Source organism: Schistocerca americana, chromosome 4 (assembly GCF_021461395.2).
Source record: "Schistocerca americana isolate TAMUIC-IGC-003095 chromosome 4, iqSchAmer2.1, whole genome shotgun sequence".
Lineage (NCBI taxonomy): Eukaryota > Metazoa > Arthropoda > Insecta > Orthoptera > Acrididae > Schistocerca > Schistocerca americana.
This window is the reverse complement of record NC_060122.1, coordinates 549,860,842-549,881,801: the sequence shown is the minus strand read 5'-3', so window position 1 is coordinate 549,881,801 and position 20,960 is coordinate 549,860,842. Positions and strand designations below refer to the sequence as shown.

General features: G+C 41.2%; 1 protein-coding gene across 1 annotated transcript; it reads left to right on the top strand.

Annotated features, from left to right (window-relative positions):
• The first annotated feature begins 1,367 nt into the window (after positions 1 to 1,367).
• On the top strand, positions 1,368 to 10,829 carry LOC124612741. Its single transcript, XM_047141123.1, has 2 exons — positions 1,368 to 1,505; positions 10,165 to 10,829. Exons 1-2 carry the CDS (start codon positions 1,446 to 1,448, stop codon positions 10,621 to 10,623), a joined length of 519 nt encoding a protein of 172 aa, XP_046997079.1. The 5' UTR covers positions 1,368 to 1,445; the 3' UTR covers positions 10,624 to 10,829.
• The last annotated feature ends 10,131 nt before the right edge of the window (positions 10,830 to 20,960 follow it).

Here is a 20,960-nt window from a genome sequence, read left to right as displayed (position 1 = left end):
GCAGGATTCGAACCTGCGACCGTAGCGGGCTCGTGGTTCCAGACCACAGCGCCTAGAACCGCACGGCCACTTCAGCCGGCTAGGTTTAAGTAGTTCTAAGTCCAGGGGACTGATGACCTCAGATGTTAAGTCCCATAGTGCTCAGAGCCATTTGAACCATTTTGAATGAAAGTGCAGCGAGCAAAATTCTGCTGTATTGGGTAGTTATACGACGTCTTTCTGTAAAAATTCAGGTCTTCTGGTGTTTACTAGCATTTTCTTGTTATTAAAGGAAACAATATTGTTCAGAAATATCTGTACGTTACGGCAGACTCGTAAATAAAATGACCTGTAACACACCGTTTCGTACCTCCTTCGGAAATTAAAGCATGACAAATATGGTGTCCTTTTTAGTTATTGTCGATTTTATGGCACTACATACACTCCCCATTGTATAATCTACGTTACAAATCAATATCAACGTTAGTATTCACACTCATCCGATATCGTATTCAGAAGTGTTGCCTGTCGGCCGCTTAGAGCGCTGCTATCTGTTTGGGTAATAAAAATATTAGACTATGATCCCGATTATCTCTGCTATTGTCCATTAAAATCGATGTATGACGCACTTCAAACTTCAGTAATTCTAGCATTCTCAACAAAACTCAATCATGAAAAAGAGCAGTCTTCTCCTGAGGAGATCAGATGCACTTAAAATTCAGTTAAGAAATCTTTGTGGATAATTAAACAATTTTTCACTCTATTTGAACAACACTGACAGTCAAAGTTTTGCTACGTATCCTGAAATAATTTGTTTTATGTAAATGAAAGGCCGCTAACACAAGCCGACAAGATCTTCCACCGCACGATGGCTTTAGCCAGATGAACAATAGCAGACAGTCCTCTGCTTAGCGCCAAAAATGTTGCCGTCGTCGTGTTACTGCATTCTCCTACGACATGAAACAGATACAAAACAATCCATTCAAACACACAGTTTCAGTTTGAGAAACACACAAATGACATTGACAATAATGTTCCTAAATATCGAATTTAATGTTCATAGAATACATATAACACATGATTACGTGTAAACTGAGCGGCAGGAGAGAAAGTGCAACTGTCTTGGTGTTGGTTGCACTACACGCCCACACTCGAGTACACCCTCCTGTACTCGGTATTTTGTTGTGTGGATTGAGCCGAAGCGTTGCTTTCAACCGACCTGGATAATGGAGAGTTACTGCTCCTAAAACAGCGCCCCACGCACTGTGCAATCAAGCGAAAAGGACGCTGCAGGCTGCTGATCAAACAACAGAGCGCCAAGTACGTCAACATTGCGCGTCTGTTCCCTTTATCATGGTAACAATACATGCACCTGGAGCCACACGATCGTGTCCGTGAACTGGATATAAAGAAGACAGCCAGCAGCTAAGGAAGACGCAGTCCCTCTATAGACAAGTGCGAGCCATATGAAAACCATGGCACGCTTTGTAACGTTGTTCATCGCCACTCTCATTGCTATTTCACAGGTAAGGACGCTGGACGATCTGATGTAGACCAAATAACTGTGTTCCTATGTTTTACGGGATATGTGTGAGGTTGCTTTTAATTCTTATCCCATCAGGCTTCTGGTAGCAAAGGTATAATCTTCGAAGAAGAGTTTGTAACGCTTGTTTTTTTCTGTCACAACTTCTTGTTCCGATTTCGCCCGTGTCAAAAACGCTCGTTTCCTCCGCGGTTTAGAGTCCATCTTAAACTGTCAAATTGAAGATCGTAGGAAGGCACTGGCCTACCATACCAAATACGTCCATGCCTGGTGCAGCACACTGGTGTTCAAATCTTCAGGCTGGGATAGCTTTTCCGCATCTTAATCTTTTTATGATTCCTTTTGTACACAGCCTTGAAATATAACCCCTACTAGAACTGTAGCAGTGCACGGTGCTTCATGGTGTCTTAGGATGACATCGAGACTTGGCCAAGTTGAATAACAACATTCCGTTCAGGTGAATCTAAAAAAAAAAGCAAAAAAAAAAAAATAGAAAGTAAAAGATGCAGATCAATAAATATCGCAGGACAAACACAACTACTGAGTTGTGTTAACTAACATTGATTTGTAATTCTATCAGAAACGTACACTGATGAACGAAAACATTTTGACTACCGGCTTAATAGCTTGTTTGTTCGACTTTGGAACGAAATACGTCACTGATTCTGCTTATCAGGTATCCGGCTATTGTTGGTAGATTTGTGGTGGTGTGTGGCATTAGATGCCTACACATAGATCATGAAATTTCATCTACATCTACATTTATACTCCGCAAGCCACCCAACGGTGTGTGGCGGAGGGCACTTCACGTGCCAGATCCCTTTCCTGTTCCAGTCGCGTATGGTTCGCGGGAAGAACGACTGCCGGAAAGCCTCCGTGCGCACTCGAATCTCTTATTTTACATTCGTGATCTGCTCGGGAGTTATAAGTAGGTGTAAGCAATATATTCGATACCTCATCCAGAGACGCACCCTCTCGAAACCTGGACAGCAAGCTACACCGCGATACAGAGCACCTCTCTCGCAGAGTCTGCCACTTGAGTTTGCTAAACATCTCCGTAACGCTATCACGCTTATCAAATAACCCTGTGACGAAACGCGCCGCTCTTCTTTGGATCTTCTCTATCTCCTCTGTCAACCCGACCTGGTACAGATCCCACAGTGATGAGCAATACTCACGTATAGGTCGAACGAGTGTTTTGTAAGCCACCTCCTTTGTTTACGGACTTCATTTTCTAGGGACTCTCCCAATGAATCTCAACCTGGCACCCTCCTTACCAACAATTTTTATTTGATCATTCCACTTCAAATCGTTCCGTACGCATACTCCCAGATATTTTACAGAAGTAACTGCTACCAATGTTTGTTCCGCTATCATATAATTATACAATAAAGGATCTTTCTTTCAATGTATTCGCAATACATCACATTTGTCTATGTTAAGGGTCAGTTGTCACTCCCTGAACCAAGTGTCTATCCGCTGCAGATCTTCCTGCATTTTGCTGCAATTTTCTAATGCTGCAACTTCTCTGTATCCTACAGCGTCATCCGCGAAAAGCCGCATGGAACTTCCGACACTATATGCTAGGTCATTTATATATATTGTGGAAAGCAATGGACCTATAACACTACCCTGTGGCATGCCAGAGGTTACTTTAACGTCTGTAGACGTCTCTCCATTGAGAATAACATGCTGCGTTCTGTTTGCTAAAAACTCTTCAATCCAGCCAAATTTGCGTAAATAACGGACCGCTGATTTGCGTACGTGCTGATATCGCCAGATAGCGACACAAATGGGTTTCGTAGGACTTACATCAGGCGAATTTGGTCGTCGAGACATCAACATGAGTTCACTATAATACTTCTCAAACCGTTGTAGCACGGTTCTGGCTTCGAGACTTGGACAGTTATAGGTCTACTGCTGAAAGATGACATCGCCATCCGGTTCTAGGCGCTAAAGTCTGGAACTGTGCGACCGCTACGGTCGCAGGTTCGAATCCTGCCTCGGGCATGGATGTGTGTGATGTCCTTAGGTTAGTTAGGTTCAAGTGGTTCTAAGTTCTAGGGGACTAATGACATCAGAAGTTAATACCCAATACCGTTCACCTCGATGATGGCATTTGCGGAGACGACCATCAAAGTAGTGTAGCAAAAATGTGATTCAACCTAAGAGCTGGCCTTTTCCACTGATCAACGTTGGGAACCTGATGGTCTCGTGCCAACTGAAATCGTAATTGAAGATGTCGTTGGGTCAACACGTGAGCACGCAGAGCTGGTTGGCTGCGGAGTTCCACGTTCAACAATGCACGACGAACGACGAGCTCGGCAATACTTGTGTGTGCACCAGCATTGTACTCTTTTTGGCATACATGACAGATCACCATCTATCCCACTTTACAGAGCAGACAAGTCTCTGAACCCCATATTCTGTTAATAGCCGTGGACGTCCAACAATTTAGCGTCTAGTGGTAGTTTCACTATGCTCCTACCTCTTTCCGTAGATTCTCACGATAGTAGCACGTGGACATTCGACTGGCTTCGCTGTTTTCGAGATATTCGTTCACAGGCTCTGCATAATAATAATAATAATAATAATAATAATAGCTTCACTAGGGAGACCCCCCAACCGTGTTTGCTCCGCTTGCATACATCTGTTACCGCGTCACGTACCCAAAACGTCACCAGGCACCATTTAAAATCGCGGTGGGCAGTGGTCGTAATGTTTTGGCTGATATGTGAACATATTGCACACAGTTGCGACTATATTACTTTTGCCCAAAACTTAGCCACTTCCAAATCATTTTCTTCTCCTTGCTGAATTCCATCTTCAGTGCAGGAAGCTGAACACAGTCGACATTGAAGAAAATGATGAACAATAGCAAAATTGATTATATTTGAGCTAGACTTATTTCAGTAGTTGTGAGACAGTATAGTGGGAAAGGAACGAATTTTACTTTTAAATTCATACAGCTTGTATACAGCATATGATAGTAATCAGATAAAAAACATACGTATAAGTTATTTTGGACAACAACTCCATTAGCTAGTACAGCACACTGTAGCTGGAGTGCAGACTTTCAGTCGTGTTTCATGACGAATGTAATCTTGAGAGAGAATGTTTCAAAAATAGTGTTCCATAGACCAAACCAGACAAGGACTCTATTATCGCAGACATGGTGGTGGACATACCTGGTGATAGTACTGGTCAGACTTCTTGAAAATGACTTTGGGCACTGCGACGAGTATGTTCATGGAAAATGTTTCTGGAAAAACGTATACCTATGGCGTTGTAAAAAAGGTAACAGAACAGTCCGGATATCCTTCTGAAATTATTCTGCAGTGGCTTGTATTCTAGATGTATACGGGAACTGCAAGCTATTGTTCCTCATGATGCATGAAGTCAGTGCTGTGTGTCACTGATTCACACATTCCAGTAGTTATTGCTAAATTCACAAACGACTGTTACAAACTCCAAGGTAAAAACTTCCGCCATGGTTAACTAATCCCATTTATTCTCCCGTTCCATTTTTTGCTGCACCATCGAGGGGTAAGTGACAAGGTGTATGAGGAAGTCTAGTGAATGGCGCACTTACTTGTTTCCCAGCTTCCAGCAAACCTTGGTGGTTCTCGCTGACGTTCTACATACAGCATTAGTCCTAATTTGTCGCTGGTCGCCGTGCAGTGGATGCTCTTCTGAAGCGGTTGTCTAGGCGATGTAGAGAGTTTATGTGGCGGACCTTAGGACAGGGAAAGAAATCTTTGCGTCAGACTATGACATTCCTGGAGAGCCGTCTAACACCGTCAGGACATTTCACGTTTGTAAATAAATCTTGATGATAAAAGTACGATGAATGAGACAGTCGAAGGGACATGACAAGGTTTATCATTCAACAGGACAGAGCTGATAGATTTTGCTAACTTAACCATTGCTCGAAAATTGAATGGTTTTATAAAGCAGCATTCTTGGCAAGTGTGTCTTTTTTTCCAGTGTGGAAACATAGGGCATTGTATCACATCAACAAATGTAGCTTACAAATAATTTGGTTTGTGAGGCGAGGAACCTGAGCTTTTAAATTTTTTTCGGAGGATCTATCCTACCTCCCACAGCCTGAATAAATGGTATGACGTTGCTGAAATTCAATCAGTTACAAGTTAATTACACAAATTGTGCTAATTGTCACCGCCCTCGCATGTTCACGATGTCCACTAACACAGCATGAAGCTCGTAACAGTACACAAATGACTCAGTAAATAAAACGCTGATGTCATCGACTCAACGTTTTAGTGCTCTATGATAATATGTTTCTGATCGTTTCTTTACAAATGATCGTTCTCATTTTTTACAATACAGCTTAACACCTTAGTTTGAGGTGAGCTCTTTTCTAGAGTTCCGTGCGTCAGCCGGTAAAAACGGAACCCTTATAGTATCACTTTGTTGTCCTGTCTATGTGTCTCATTTTCTCAGGAACGGGTAGTCGCATGAAGTTGAAATTTGCGTCACATATTAAGGTCTACGGTCCCTTTGTGATGGAAAAAGTGAAGCTTCTAAGTCAATGCAATCAAAAGATACGGCAGTTTACGTCACATATTTTGTATTCCCAAACTCAGTCATCAGAACCTAAAGGGTTGACATAGTCATGAAATTTACCAAGAAGCAGTATTTCATACTACACCCAGAGGAAAAAATCCGAAAGTTCTGAATTTGTAATTATATCTCACTAAATATGTTTTTCATATCACGCCGTCCGTCCGTCTGCCCATCCGGCTGTTAAGACCTCTTTTTACCGGCAACGGGTAGACGTATAAAGTTGAAAGTTATGACACTATCTTAGGTCTATGCTTTCTTTTCGATACAATAAACAATGCAGCCAAAAGTTGTGACAATTTATGTCATAAATTTCTACACTCGAAAACTCACCCATTAAAATCTGTAGCTGCTTCCCCGTGTCGTAGAATCACGAAATTTGGCAAGAAAAAAGGTTTCGGAGTACTATTAAAGAAAAAGAAGAAAAGGAACTTTTTAATCCGTAATTATGTTACACGAAAAAATATGTCCTTTGACATTTGTTATTCGACTTCAGACTTGAAATTAAAACATTCCCGGAAGTCTTGGAATCCCTGGGACCGATAACTTTTTACACTACTGGTCATTAAAACTGCTACACCACGAAGATGACTTGATAAAAACGCGAAACTTAACCGACAGGAAGAAGATGCTGTGATTTGCAAATGATTAGCTTTTCAGACCATTCACACAAGGTTGGCGCCGGTGGCGACACCTACAACGTGCTGACATGAGGAAAGTTTCCAACCGATTTCTCAGACACAAACAGCAGTTTATCGGCGTTGCCTGGTGAAACTGTTGTTATGCCTCGTGAAAGGAGGAGAAATGCGTACCATCCCGTTTCCGACTTTGATAAAGGTCGGAATGGTAGCCTATTGCGATTGCGGTTTATCGTATCGCAACATTTCTGCTCGCGTTGGTCGAGATCCAATGACTGTTAGCAGAATATGGAATAGGTGGGTTCAGGAGGGTAATACGGAACGCCGTGCTGGATCCCAACGGCCTCGTATCACTAGCAGTCGAGATGACAGGCATCTTATCCGCATGGCTGTAAAGGATAGTGCAGCCACGTCTCGATCCCAGAGTCAACAGATAGGGACGTTTGCAAGACAACAACCATCTGTACGAACAGTTCGATGACGTTTGCAGCAGCAGGGCCTATCAGCTCTGAGACCATGGCTGCAGTCACCCTTGACGCTGCATCACAGACAGGAGCGCCTGCGATGGTGTACTCAACGACGAACCTGGGTGCGCGAATGGCAAAACGTCATTTTTTCGGATGAATCCAGGTTCTGTTTACAGCATCATGATGGTCGCATCCGAGTTTGGCGACATCGCGGTGAACGCACATTGGAAGCGTGTATTCGTCATCACCATACTGCCGTATCACTTGGCGTGATGGTATGGGGTGCCATTGGTTACACGTCTCTGTCACCTCTTGTTCGCATTGACGGCACTTTGAACAGTGGACGTTACATTTCAGATGTGTTACGAGCCGTGGCTCTACCCTTCATTCGATACCTGCGAAACCCTACATTTCAGCAGCATAATACACGACCGCATGTTGCAGGTCGTGTACAGGCCTTTCTGGATACAGAAAATGTTCGACTGCTGCCCTGGCCAGCACATTCTCCAGATCTCTCACCAATTGAAAACGTCTGGTCAATGGTGGCCGAGCAACTGACTCGTCACAAAACGCCGGTCGCTACTCTTGGTGAACTGTGGTATCGCTTTGAAGCTGCATGGGCAGCTTTACCTGTTCACGCCATCCAAGCTCTGTTTGACTAAATGCCCTGGTGTATCAAGGCCGTTATTACGGCCAGAGGTGGTTGTTCTGGGTACTGATATCTCAGGATCTACGCACCCAAATTGTGTGAAAATGTAATCACTTGTCAGTTCTAGTATAATATATTTGTTTAATGAATACCCGTTTATCATCTGCATTTCTTCTTGGTGTAGCAATTTTCGTGGCCAGTAGTGTAGTATTAATGTCGATAGCACGCAAAAATCGTTCAGAGCCTCTATTTCTGGAATGGATGAAATGTCTGTATACATAATTGAGCTTCAGTGTGCAGTCCTACTCGCACCTAGCCAATTTTATGTGTGTGCGTGAACATGTTGAGACACACATGTGACATCTCTCCTGTGAAAATCGTGAAAATAGTGAAAAGTGCTGCAACGTAACTAATAAATGGAGAAAGAAGCTTTTAAATTAGGATTATGCAGTGCATGGATAGTACTTTTTTCTGGTTTGATGCCCCCCCCCCCAGGAATTCCTTTCCTGTACCAACCTCGTCTTCTCAGAGTAGCACTTGCCACCAACGTCCTCAATTATTGGCTGGATGTGTTCCAACCTCTGGTTTTCTCTACAATTGTTACCCTCTGCAATCCTCTGTTATCACTGAAATTATCCCTGATGTCCTAACAGATATCCTATCATCTTCTCCCTTCTTCTTCTTCTCAGTGTTCGCCATATATTGCTTTCCTCCATGATTCTGCGCAGACCTTCCCCTCCTCACTCCTTACCTTACCAGTCCAACAAATTTTTAACATTCTTCTGTAGCACCACATCTGAAATTCTGCGATTCCCTTCTGTTCCAGTTTTGTAACAGTCCACATTTCTGTACCATTCAACCTGCTGTGCTCCAAACGTACATTCTCAGAACGGCCAGGAATGCCCTTTTTGGCAGTGCTAGTCTGCTTCTGATGTCCTCCTTGCTCCGTCTGTCATTGGTTATTTTGCTGCCTAGGTGACAGAATTCCTTGCCTTCACCTGCTTCGCGACCATCAATGCTGATGTTGAGTTTCTCGCTGTTCTCATATACGCCACCTCTCATTACTTTCGTCTTTCTTCGATTTACTCCCAATCCATATTCTGTACCCATTAGAGTGTTCATTCCATTCAGCAGATCCTGTAATGCTTCTTCCCTTTCACCGAGGATGGCAATGTCATTAGCGAATCGTATCATTGAAACCCTTTCACCTACAGTTTTATTTCCACTCTTGGACCTTTCTTTTATTTCCATCATTGCTTCTTCGATCACTAGATCGAACAGTAGGGGCGAAAGACTATCCCTGTCAATTACAACCTTTTTAATCCGAACACTTCGATTCTGGTCTTCCTTTTTCGCTCTTGTATATGTCGTATATTACTCGTCTCACCCTACAGCTTACTCCCTAGTCTCCTAAGAATTACGAACATCTTGCACGATGTTACATCGTCGAACGCTTTTTCCAATTCGACAGCTCTCATGAGCGTGTCTTTATTTTTCTTCAGTCTTGCTTCTGTTATCAACTGCACCGTCAGAACTGCCTCTCTGGTGCCTTTACATTTCATAAAGTCAAAGTGATCGTCATCTAATAGATCCTCAATTTTCTTTTCCATTCTCTTGTATATTATCTTCGTCACAAACTTCGATGCATGAGTTGTTGAGCTGATTGTGCGGTAATTCTTGCACTTGTCAGTTCTTTGCAGTCTTCGGAATTGTGTGGATGATTCTTTTGCGAAAGTCGGATCGTATATCGACAAACTCATACAATTTTACACAGCAACATGAGCAGTCGTTTTGTTGACACTTCCCCAAATGATTTTAGAAATTTTGATGGAATGTTATCTATCCCTTCTTCCATATTTGACGTTAGGTCTTCCAGAGAACTTATAAATTCCATTCCAATACTGGTTCCCCTATCTCTTCCCTATCGACATCTGCCTCTTCTTCAGTCACATCGGGCAAATCTTCTCCCTCGTGGAATTCCTTAATGTAGCCTTTCCACCTAGCCGCTCTGTCCTCTGCATTGCACTCTTAATGTTACCACCCTTGCTTTTAATTTCACTGAAGGTTGTTTTGACTTTTTTGTTGCTGACTCTGTCGTTCCGACAGTCTACCAGGAATTCGAATTGGCTATCTTCCGGTAGAGTGTGTTGCACTATCAAATATGAACGACCTCTACTACAAAGACGGTTACTCGAGTAAACGAAAATACAGTTTTATAAAATAAAACATTAAGAAATTAAAATGCTAACAATTGAAATGTGGCCAATATAATATAGTGCTGAGAAATTTTCTTTGCTTCCTCAGGCTGCTCCTCGGCCGCAGAGCGGAACCACTGACAACCAGAAGGCGAATAGCGGCTCTGCCTCTTCGTCCCCTGGAAACGTGTCCAACTCAGCATCAAACGCCGACTCCTCGGGAGCGACAGACCCTACAGCTATAATAATTCCTCGTGAATACGCCAACAACTTGTTAGCTTCCGCCATCATCAGCGGACTCACCGGCAGTAGTAACAGTGCCAACAACCCACTTGCAAACAACCAACTTGCCAACAACCCACTCGCTGCCCTGATCTCCGTCATCCCGAACACCATCAACGCTGAGAGGGATCGCTTTTCGTCGGCCGTCGAAAATCTCGTCAAGGGTAATGTTGACCCCATCGCCGATTCAATAGAGAGTGCGGCGACGACTGGTGGCAGGGTCTTGTCCAATGGCCTTAGGGTATTCAGCGCTTGGCCAACATTCTTCGGGCACGTGATAGGCTGACGGAAGAATTTCACAGATCAATTTCACCTGCCAAAGTTCAATGTTTTACTCTCGAATAGTTCTTAAATAAATACATCGTGTAATGTAATGTACCTATAACTCGTAGTCTTAAGACTGAGAGACGAAACTAATACGCTATCAGCATTTGTACATAGTATGTAAATAATGTGGTTTCAAAATACTAACAAAATTTTTCTACTTTCCAAGTTGTATTTTACCACTATAGTAATATATTTTACCACACAGATTACAAAAGCATAACTAATTCCGAAGCTTCACCGGTAAGTGTTTACCATCCCTTCTACGAATCATTCAAACCAGTTGTTAAACATGTATTCCATATCTCAAGAATGCAACTACTACTCAAATTAACCCAAAGATTTCAACCAACATTTTCTCCTCCGTTAATGCGAATTTTGTTTCAAAACGTTCCACCGTACAGTTATTCATTGATTTCTAACATTAAATAAGTACTAACTATAGCAACATTTTTTCTAACTCGAGCTTCCATGCGCACATTGTCGTGACTTCGAGTTGTTTGAACAACAATGCCTCCTTGTCTTGGTCACTATGGTCTCTTAAACCCATTGATTCCCATCCTTTACAAAGACCTTGGCTGCATACAGTGGAACAAGTCGGTTGTTTTGAGGAACTGCGCAGAGAAGTTACAATAAAATCTCGTCAATAAGGTATTTCAAGTACATCTATTGTAATTTTTTTATTCAGGTAAGTCACTATTTTCAAATTTTCCTAGAGTAACGAAATTTTTAAAATCATAAATTCTGTCCAAAATTTCTTCTTAAAAATACATCAGTGGGTACTTTATACTGTTTACCTGTGCACTGAGTGCCTGGGTTAGCACTAACTTACCACTGTTTATTCGGTGGGCGCGTTTACGAAGTATTAATCTGAAACTTCGCAAAAATACAAATTTAAAGTGTGCATATTATTTCAGTTTATGATACTAAGATCTGTATTACCAGTTTTTTCAGTAATTGCGGGTACAAACCTCAAAAAATATATGATTCAGCACAATATAAAACTAATTTTACTGCCGCCAGTTTAAAGGGTGGTCCTTAACATTTTTGCCATCACACTGCCACCTAAATTCACTTAAACTATAATAAGGAACACAGCATTGTTATTTACTTGAATAATTATTTGCAGTTTACCTGATTAGCACCAACTTCTGTAGCGCATTTGCGTCAGGGCCATATTCAGAGTCATCCACGAATTCCTATACATCACCACTGAAAAGTATGTTCTTGGCATGAACACCACATGCGTAACTAATACTGGCAACCATGTTTTCGGCACTCATCACTGTTTACATGTACGCAGTTTCCGTTAGTGAGAATCTGAAATTATAGATATGGCTGGTATTTCTCGGTTCATTGTGTAACCACTGACTAATACGAATAAATAAAAGCAATTCCTCTGTTTCTCATCGACTGTCTCTTATCACTGTTTATAGCCGAGGTATATATATATATATATATATATATATATATATATATATATATATATATATATATATATATATGTGTGTGTGTGTGTGTGTGTGTGTGTGTGTGTGTGTGTGTGTGTGTGTGTTCGGGCGAGGGAAGAAATTACGTACTATTAATAAATTAGCTGCTAACTTCACCTGAGAAATCACCACTTCAAGTGCGAACAATCAACGGTCCAAATAATACCTCGGAAAAACATATATAACTTCAGCGGTATCCAGGTTGATCAAACACAAAAGGCTACGAAAATTAATTACGGGCAACCAACACTTACCAGTTATAAACGAGTAACTTTGAATAATAATGAGCACGCTAAGAGTCATGGAGTAAATATTTAAACAATGAAGCATATGAGTAACTCAAAACAAAGACGCACGATACACTTCGCAATAACACTATTTTGCCCTATGTCGTTAGAACCGAACTTACGTGTCTCCTGCTTAATAAAGCAAAATGCTGCCCTTTCTAACGACTTAACCTGTGTGTGTTATCAAATTATTGCAAATATTTACTTCAAAACGTATGAACATGATCATTACACTCCGAACATTAAATTCTGACTTATTTAATTAGCGTTTGGAAAGAATTCTCACTTTTTTATTGTCCCGTATCCCAGTCTGTAAAAAGGGAACCCTGATATGATCACTTTTTTGTTCATTTGTCTGTCTGTCCGACTGTTAAAAACCATTTTTCTCAGGATTGGGTAGACGTACGATGTTGAAATAAAATGTAACATCGCCTATGGCTCCATGGCGGTATAATAAATGTTAGCTTCTAAGGCAATGTAATCAAAAGATATGGCCATTTATGTCACATATGTCGATACTCGCAACCCCATTCATCAAAATCTGTAGGGTACTTCCCGTTGGACTAGAATCACGAAATTTGGCAGTACAAGTAAAGAGAAAAAATCCGAAATTGCTAATTTGTGATTATATTATACGAAAAAAAATGTGTCGTTTGTTATCCGACTTTAAGCTTAAAATGGAAACATTCACGAAAGACTTTGAATCCCTGGGAGCGACGACTTGACACTATTAACGTCGATGACCGGCAAAAATTGTGGAGAGCCTCGATTTCAAGAATAGATGAACTGTCTGTATACATACTTAAATTTGTGCGCAACCTTCAGCGCAAGAGTCCTGTTCACACATTGACAACTTTTTTTTTTTTTTTTTAATTTCACCCTCGCTGTTGTTGGTCATTCAGAAAATTGTTAAAAATGGCCTGTTATTTGAGAGCAGCATGATTTTCTTGACAGTAAATATATAATATTTTTTTCTTAAATGTCCCACCTTAGTTTTCTGATGTAGTGAGTAAATGTATTTAATTTGACAAACGGTGTTCCATTTGGTTCAAATGACACTTTCATACATAAATAGTATATATTGACAGTTGACGTTTCAAAATATTTTCATAAGAACGATTTTTGATAAGTCATAAGAGCTTTCTCATATTTCAATAATTTTTTAGTTGAAGTAGAAAATATTGGAAAATTTGTCATTCGCACTTAGGTTCTTACATTATAACCGAAAGTCTACTACTTATCTATTTGTCTCGAGCATGTTAGACTATCGCAAGCTAATAAATCTTTTAATTCTGTAATACCTTCAGCAAAATAGCTGTAAATATTTCCACCAGGTGGCAATAAAATAGACTTCCACAAGGGCATCGACGTCTTTCCATTCTCATTATAGTCGTGACACTGGTTACTGTGCGGTACTGCGAAACGCATGATGAAAAATTAACGCCCCAGCCCGCTGCTTAGTCTGCTATAGGCTCTAAGCAGTGTTTCGTTGCCTACGGCAATGCTGGACTAGCACAAAGTTTTTACAAGAATATGTACGCCTGGGAACCAAGGGAAACAATACTGGCTATTCCTTAGACTTACAGGCGAAATCGAACGCACTTCGCAGATTGATGAGAGTCACCAAGTGGAAGGAAGTAACTTCATCAGCCAATGGCGGATAACTGGACCACCCCCGAAAGGTGGTACAGAATATATTAATAATGGCGTTTCGGATGCACAGAAAAGGTGCACAGAAAAAGGGATACCGAACAGTTACAAAGAAGTGGACGTACGTGAAGAGGGCTCAAAATTCTACTCGTCACTGATCTGCTTATTCTTCCGTCGCACAGTCACCTGAGATGGCTGTAAGCCTCTTCAACGCATTAATGATCTTCCAGGTATCACTGCAGCTATACAGCAGCAGATATGCTGGCATCTGCTGTGGGCATCCACGGGGGCGAGAAGCCTTGTTGGGGGTTGCGCCCACTGGCATGTTTACTACTCAGTACGCCTTCGCATCCAACGCTGTAGCTCCCATACAAGGGGACACACTCGCTTAAAACGGCAGCCAATGACTTCACTCACGTCCAAATATCGATCAACATTTTTAATATAATGTATTCAGCGTGATCCATTGATAGTGACCAGGCCCAATATCTCACGAAATAAGCATCAAACGAAATAACTACAAAGAACGAAACTCGTCTAGTTTGAAGGGGGAAACCAGATGGCGCTATGGTTGGCCCGCTAGATGGTTTACCATAGGTCAAATGGCTATCAACTGCGTTTTTTTAATGGGACCCCCCTATTTTTATTACATATTTGTGCAGTCCGTAAATAAATATGAATGTTTTAGTTGAACAACTTTTTTCGATTTGTGACAGATGGCGCTGTAATAGTCACAAACTTATAAATACGTGGCATCAAGTAACATTCCGCCACTACGGACGGTATCTGCTTCGTAATACATTACCCGTGTTAAAATGGACCATTTACCAATTGCGGAAAAGGTCGATATCGTGTTGACGTATGGCTATTGTGATCAAAATGCCCAACGGGCGTGTGCTATGTATGCTGCTGTACGATATCATCCAAGTGTCCTTACCGTTCGCCGGATAGTTACGATATTTAAGGAAACAGGAAGTGTTCAGCCACATGTGAAACGTCAACCACGACCTGCAACAAAAGATGATGCCAAAGTAGATGCTGTAGCTGCTGTCGCGGCTAATCCTCACATCAGTAGCAGACAAATGGCGCGAGAATCGGGAATCTCAAAAACGTCGATGTTGAGAATGCTACATCAACATCGATTTTTTGCACTCGTTCTGTTTAGCGACGAAGTGTCATTCATCAACAGCGGTAACGTAAACCGGCATAATATGCACTATTGGGCAGCGGAAAATCCACGATGGCTGAGACAAGTGGAACATCATTATGGGAGGAAGAGTAACTGGCCCCCATTTTATCGATGGCAGTCTAAATGGTGCAATGTATGCTGATTTCCTACGTATTGTTCTACCGATGTCACTACAAAATGTTTCACTGCATGACAGAATGGCGATATACTTCCAACATAATGGATGTCCGGCACATAGCTCGCGTGCGGTTGAAGCGGTATTGAATAGCATATTTCATGACAGGTAGATTGGTCGTCGAAGCACCATACCATGGTCCGCACGTTCACCGGATCTGACGCCCCGGATTTCTTTCTGTGGGGAAAGATGGATATTTGCTGTCGTGATCCACCGACAACGTCTGACAACATATGTCAGCGCATTGTCAATGAATGTGCGAACATTACGGAAGGCGAACTACTCGCTGTTGAGAGGAATGTCGTTACACCTATTGCCAAATGCATTGAGGTTGACGGACATCATTTTGAGCATTTATTGCATTAATGTGGTATTTACAGGTAACCACGCTGTAACAGCGTGCGTTCTCAGAAATGATAAATTCGCAAATGTACGTGCATCACATTAGAACAACCGAAATAAAATGTTCAAACGTACCTACGTTCTGCATTTTAGATTAAAAAACCTACCTGTTACCAACTGTTCGTCTAAAATTGTGAGCCATATGTTTGTGACTATTACAGCGCCATCTATCACAAAGCGAAAAAAGTGGTCCAACTAAAACATTCATATTTATTTACGTACTACACGAATATGTAATAAAAAATGGGGGTTCCTATTTTAAAAAAACGCAGTTAATATCCGTTTGACCTATGGCAGCGCCATCTAGCGGGCTGACCATAGCGCCGTCTGGTTTCCCCCTTCAAGCTAGACGAGTGTCGTTCTTTGTAGTTTTTTCGTTTGATGCTTATTTCGTGAGATATTAGGCCCGGTCACGATCAATGGACCACCCTGTGTATTGCCACATGCAGCTGCAGTCAGGGGCCCATACTGAATAATTAAGGTATGATTACTAAAATGGATTTTCTGGAGCCTCAAGCACCTATGATGTTTATATGCAGACTGGAGCGAAGAATGAAAATTTGAATCGAGGCCAGGATTCAAACCTGGGTCCTCTGCTCTCCAGGCAGATGCACTAACCACTACGACAGCCCGGCACAGAGGCTCTGCACAACCGCACGGACTACACTAGCACACCTCCGTCCTTGCGGTGGTATTCCACTACAGTGAGACGAAAATCAAACAACATACTGAAGACAAGAATGGCATTGACCACACCTATATACAATGTGGCAGCGCTAGTGTACATATACGCTGTAATACATTCTGCAACAGTTGAAGTGCAATTATGCAATGAACCTTATAAAACCATATAAAATGGTTAACAAAAGACCAAGTGTTAAGCAAACAGACATATAAAAATAACATCATTACTACGTACAGGAAGATGAACGAAGGAAGGTAAACTGTTCAGAATTTGTTATTAGTTTATGATGGCGCCTTAGGCCACTGGAACAGTGGCAACCTGTGGAACTGTTCAGTATCCTGGAGACGAGGCCGGCCGCTGGACGCGCGTCAGCGGGGAACACGAGTTTGTGAGCTGCAACCGGGCTTCGGTAGCAGCGAGTGGACGCCGCTCACCGGAAGGCGTGTGAGGGGCCCCAGCGCGTGTTTCCATGTTGACTTTATTTGTGCAACTGTGCCTATAGCTTACCTAGGTGCTAACTAAAACCTAGTGTGTGGGAGCTAATAAGCCCTGTAGGCGTTTTAACAAGTCAACGTGCGATTACACATTAACATTAAGTAGCAGGTCGTGGCTATAACAAGAGGACATTGTCAGAAAGTAAAAAATCTATGTTACCCAAAACCCGTTAGCACACGCTGGATAGAAACAATAAAATAAAATAGCTTTAAAAGCTGTGAGCAAACCAGCTCCGAATGTGTAATCAGATACAAAGAGAGTTGGACGTGAAGTAGGTCACCGTAAATGATTTTACAGAGAAGCTATAGAATCAAATGCTGTACATTTAAGCTATACAGAGTTTGCTTGTGCAGCTGACGACTGCCTCTTGATATCTTTTGAAATGGTCTGAAGCGGTTGAATTACAGATATGAACAAAATCATAAAATTTATTGTAAAAGATTTCATGCAGTGTTTTTACCGTCTGAGCAATTACGATGGACCACTAAATTTCCAACAAGGTAATGAGGACATAAGTATGTAGATTTACGTCACTTACACGTCACGTTCTTCAGGTAATTACATTATTTTCAGGTATTTACTTTACTTACAGTGAAATTGATAATCACTTTTCGTGTGGTAATGGCCACAAGTCACTGTATCTATCTTACCAAGACTTATTACAAGTTTATCGTCCTAGAATGAAAGGTAGGAGTCGAGGTACTGGCGGAATTAAAGCTGTGAGGACGGGCGTGAGTCGTGCTTGGGTAGCTCAGTTGAATTGCCGGCACGGTAGCTCAGCGTGTTCGGTCACAGGGTTAGCTGCCCTCTGTAATAAAAAAAAAACTGAGTTAATGGATCAACAACGAACTGAAACGGGTGTCTTTCGACGTCCGCCGAGAGCAGATACAACGAACGAAAACGAACAAAATGAGATTTAAATTAAAAAAAAGAGAGAGAGCCGATCAATTTTAAAAAAAAAAAGTTGGTAGAGTACTTGTCCGCGAAAGGCAAAGGTCCCGAGTTCGAGTCTCGGTCCGGCACACAGTTTTAATCTGCCAGGAAGTTTACCGTCCTGTTCAGATAGCCCCAGTTTGTGTTGTTTAATTGTAGAAGCAACATGTTTCTTTGACTTAGTTACAAATTTCACTGTAGGTTTTACATCCAAATCCAATACACATTACCGCTTAAGGTTAACCCTGTTTACAGAAGACTGTTTTATGCATCTTGCGCTGTATGCGCCCTGACTCAACCTCGAGAGCACACTGTTTTGTCATAGCTGAACAAATTTTGTAATATGTTCACCATTAAGTTCGTCTTCCATTAAACCAGTGGAATGCTGCATGTGTTTTTTGCAGGGAATTCTGAGGTATCGGAGTTTGGATGCCCATCACTGCTATGCTCATAGATATTCGGAGTTTCAATGTGGTACCTTAAGCTGTCAGTGTAGGTGTAGCATGGTTTCACATGATTTGGCAGATAATTAATTTGGATCAATAGTGTAACTCGATTAGTACGGTTTTCGAAACGTTCGAAACAGCCATTCCTTTTATCAAAAGCTACAAGAGAGCTGATGTTCAATAGCAAAGTTACAAAGTACTAAGGTTTAAAAATATGGTGCAACCATTAATGCAGCTGCCCCACATGTTTATATTATTTAAAATCAAATCAATCATAATTTTGCATTTGGTAATGGATATCGCAAATCTTTCACAAATTTTGCGTGGTTTTTCCAAAATACAATTTTTCATCACTATGAAAAGGTTATTCCCTAAATTATTGCTTCCACTCAGGAATTTTGGAGGAATACATCACTTCATGCAGGGACCTTCCATAAATGATGAAATGCGATGATTTTTTCATCCAGTTCATGTTGCAAACATAGTTTCAGTTTGCTGGTAGTAAATAACATACTTTTTCTTGTCGTATAAAATCGGAGGTAATTTTTTTGGTTTCTTACTATTGGATGAAGCTGACATTTTTCCTGAATGTAAGGCAAACATGATAGTTAATTGTGGGTACTCCTGTAGTATTAAAGATCTATTTCTAAAACACACTTATGTTGTAACTATCTGGTACATTTTCAATCACATACTCTCTGGGGGGAAAATACTCTCTGGAGGAAAATTTGCAACATCATACAGCTCTATAGGCTATCCGCATGAAGATATATGCTGCAGTGTAGGTCAAGTTTGTCATCACAATCGGTCATGAATCTGTTGTAGCAACTATATGTGTGTAAGAACAATGACCAATTCCACCTCTAATGCCTCTTTCAACAAACTGGAGCTGTTTGATGTTGGTTATAATCTTTATTACTTTTCATTGGAGTATCTCACACCAAGCCATATGGAATAATGTAATGTGCAGGATCCTGTTCACAAATCTTAGGATTTCGCCACTTTCGGACGCATCAGCAACGAGTAGCACGTCAGTTTTCAAAAATGAATCGGAATATTCTTCAAGTGTTTCACACCTGAATCCACTCCATGGACTGCAAGCTCTTTGGTAATTTTCCTCTGTGACTGTTTAACCTGTTAATAAACATTTAAACTCTTCGACTGGCGGCACGCCATCTTCCAATGAAATCGATTCGTTACTCACACATTCATACATTCATATAGGCACGAAGTGTGGGTTGCTGTGCTTTCTGCGATCTAATTTTGGCTACTTCATGTGGTCGCCAAACTATCCACTTGTGGCTACTTTGCAAGATCACCATCCAAAAGACACACGTAAGTCATCATAATAGCAGAAAATACAAAAATTAATAAACATTTTGTACACTAAATGTACCATATGTCTTTACAATTGGAGTTCATCCACGCTAAATAGCCTTTTCCAACTATTTTATCGTTGTTCAAAATCACATTGCTGTTTCCTTGGTAGTCTCCTCGCACACAGAAACCATGGTCTGAAGGCTCGCAGTTGCACATCTTCATTTTGCCCTGCAAAATCTAGTGTTATATCCAGGAACATAAGGTAACAGTCCTTTACATAACGGTGCTGCAATATCCCGGGTACCAAACCCATTATTACAACCATTTTAGCGCCAGTCAGTTCTATTTTATATGGTACACCCACAAGATTTTTATATTTCCTTGTAATAGTTTCCAATTCTTTCCAGTATACGTCTTGTTGTCACAGTATTGTTCCCAAGAAGGAGAACTGGTAACTTTGCCTTGACGCCATATCATTATTCTACATCATATGGTATATCTACAGAATTTTTATATTCCCTCCAAACGGTTTCAAGTGCTTTCTTGCCTATGTTTTCCAATATTCCTCCTGATGTCACATTGCTGCTCTCATGTAGGAGAAATGGTAAGTCTGGCGTGACGGCACATTTCGCAGAGATGAACTTGGTGAATTTCTCAAGCAGGTAACTGTTAAACAAATCACACATTTTCTTCTTTAACATTACAGACTGTCACTTCTCTAACCGTTCCTGGCAGTCGATCTTATCACAAAATTTGACCACCATAATGTTGTCACAAAAAATGTCCCGTAATGGGCACACGCGCATTGAAACTCTTACTGCTAAGGAGCATACGACTTTCGGTGTAATTTACGTTAGCAGTACCAATAACAAGATTGTCCACCCTCTCCAACAATAACCACAAACTAAGACATATTAGCATTTTGGAGGAAGATATACTCGTATTTTTACTTTTCACTAACACGGATCACTGGTCAGTTGCAGTTATCAAGGATCGTTACACAGCCGGAATTTTTGCTGATGAAGCAGCATTCCTGCAGATCAAGCAGAATTTTTTTTCATTGGGCAGATTTTTGTTGACTGAACTGTGTATCAGGTTACAAGTTTCACACAAGATAAGAAACTGAGAATAATTCTCTCCCCAACAGTTACTGAATCAGTTGGAAGTCTCAGAAGTATTCAGAACTATTCAGGTGACTGGAATGGTTCTAGTCATTAAATCCATAAA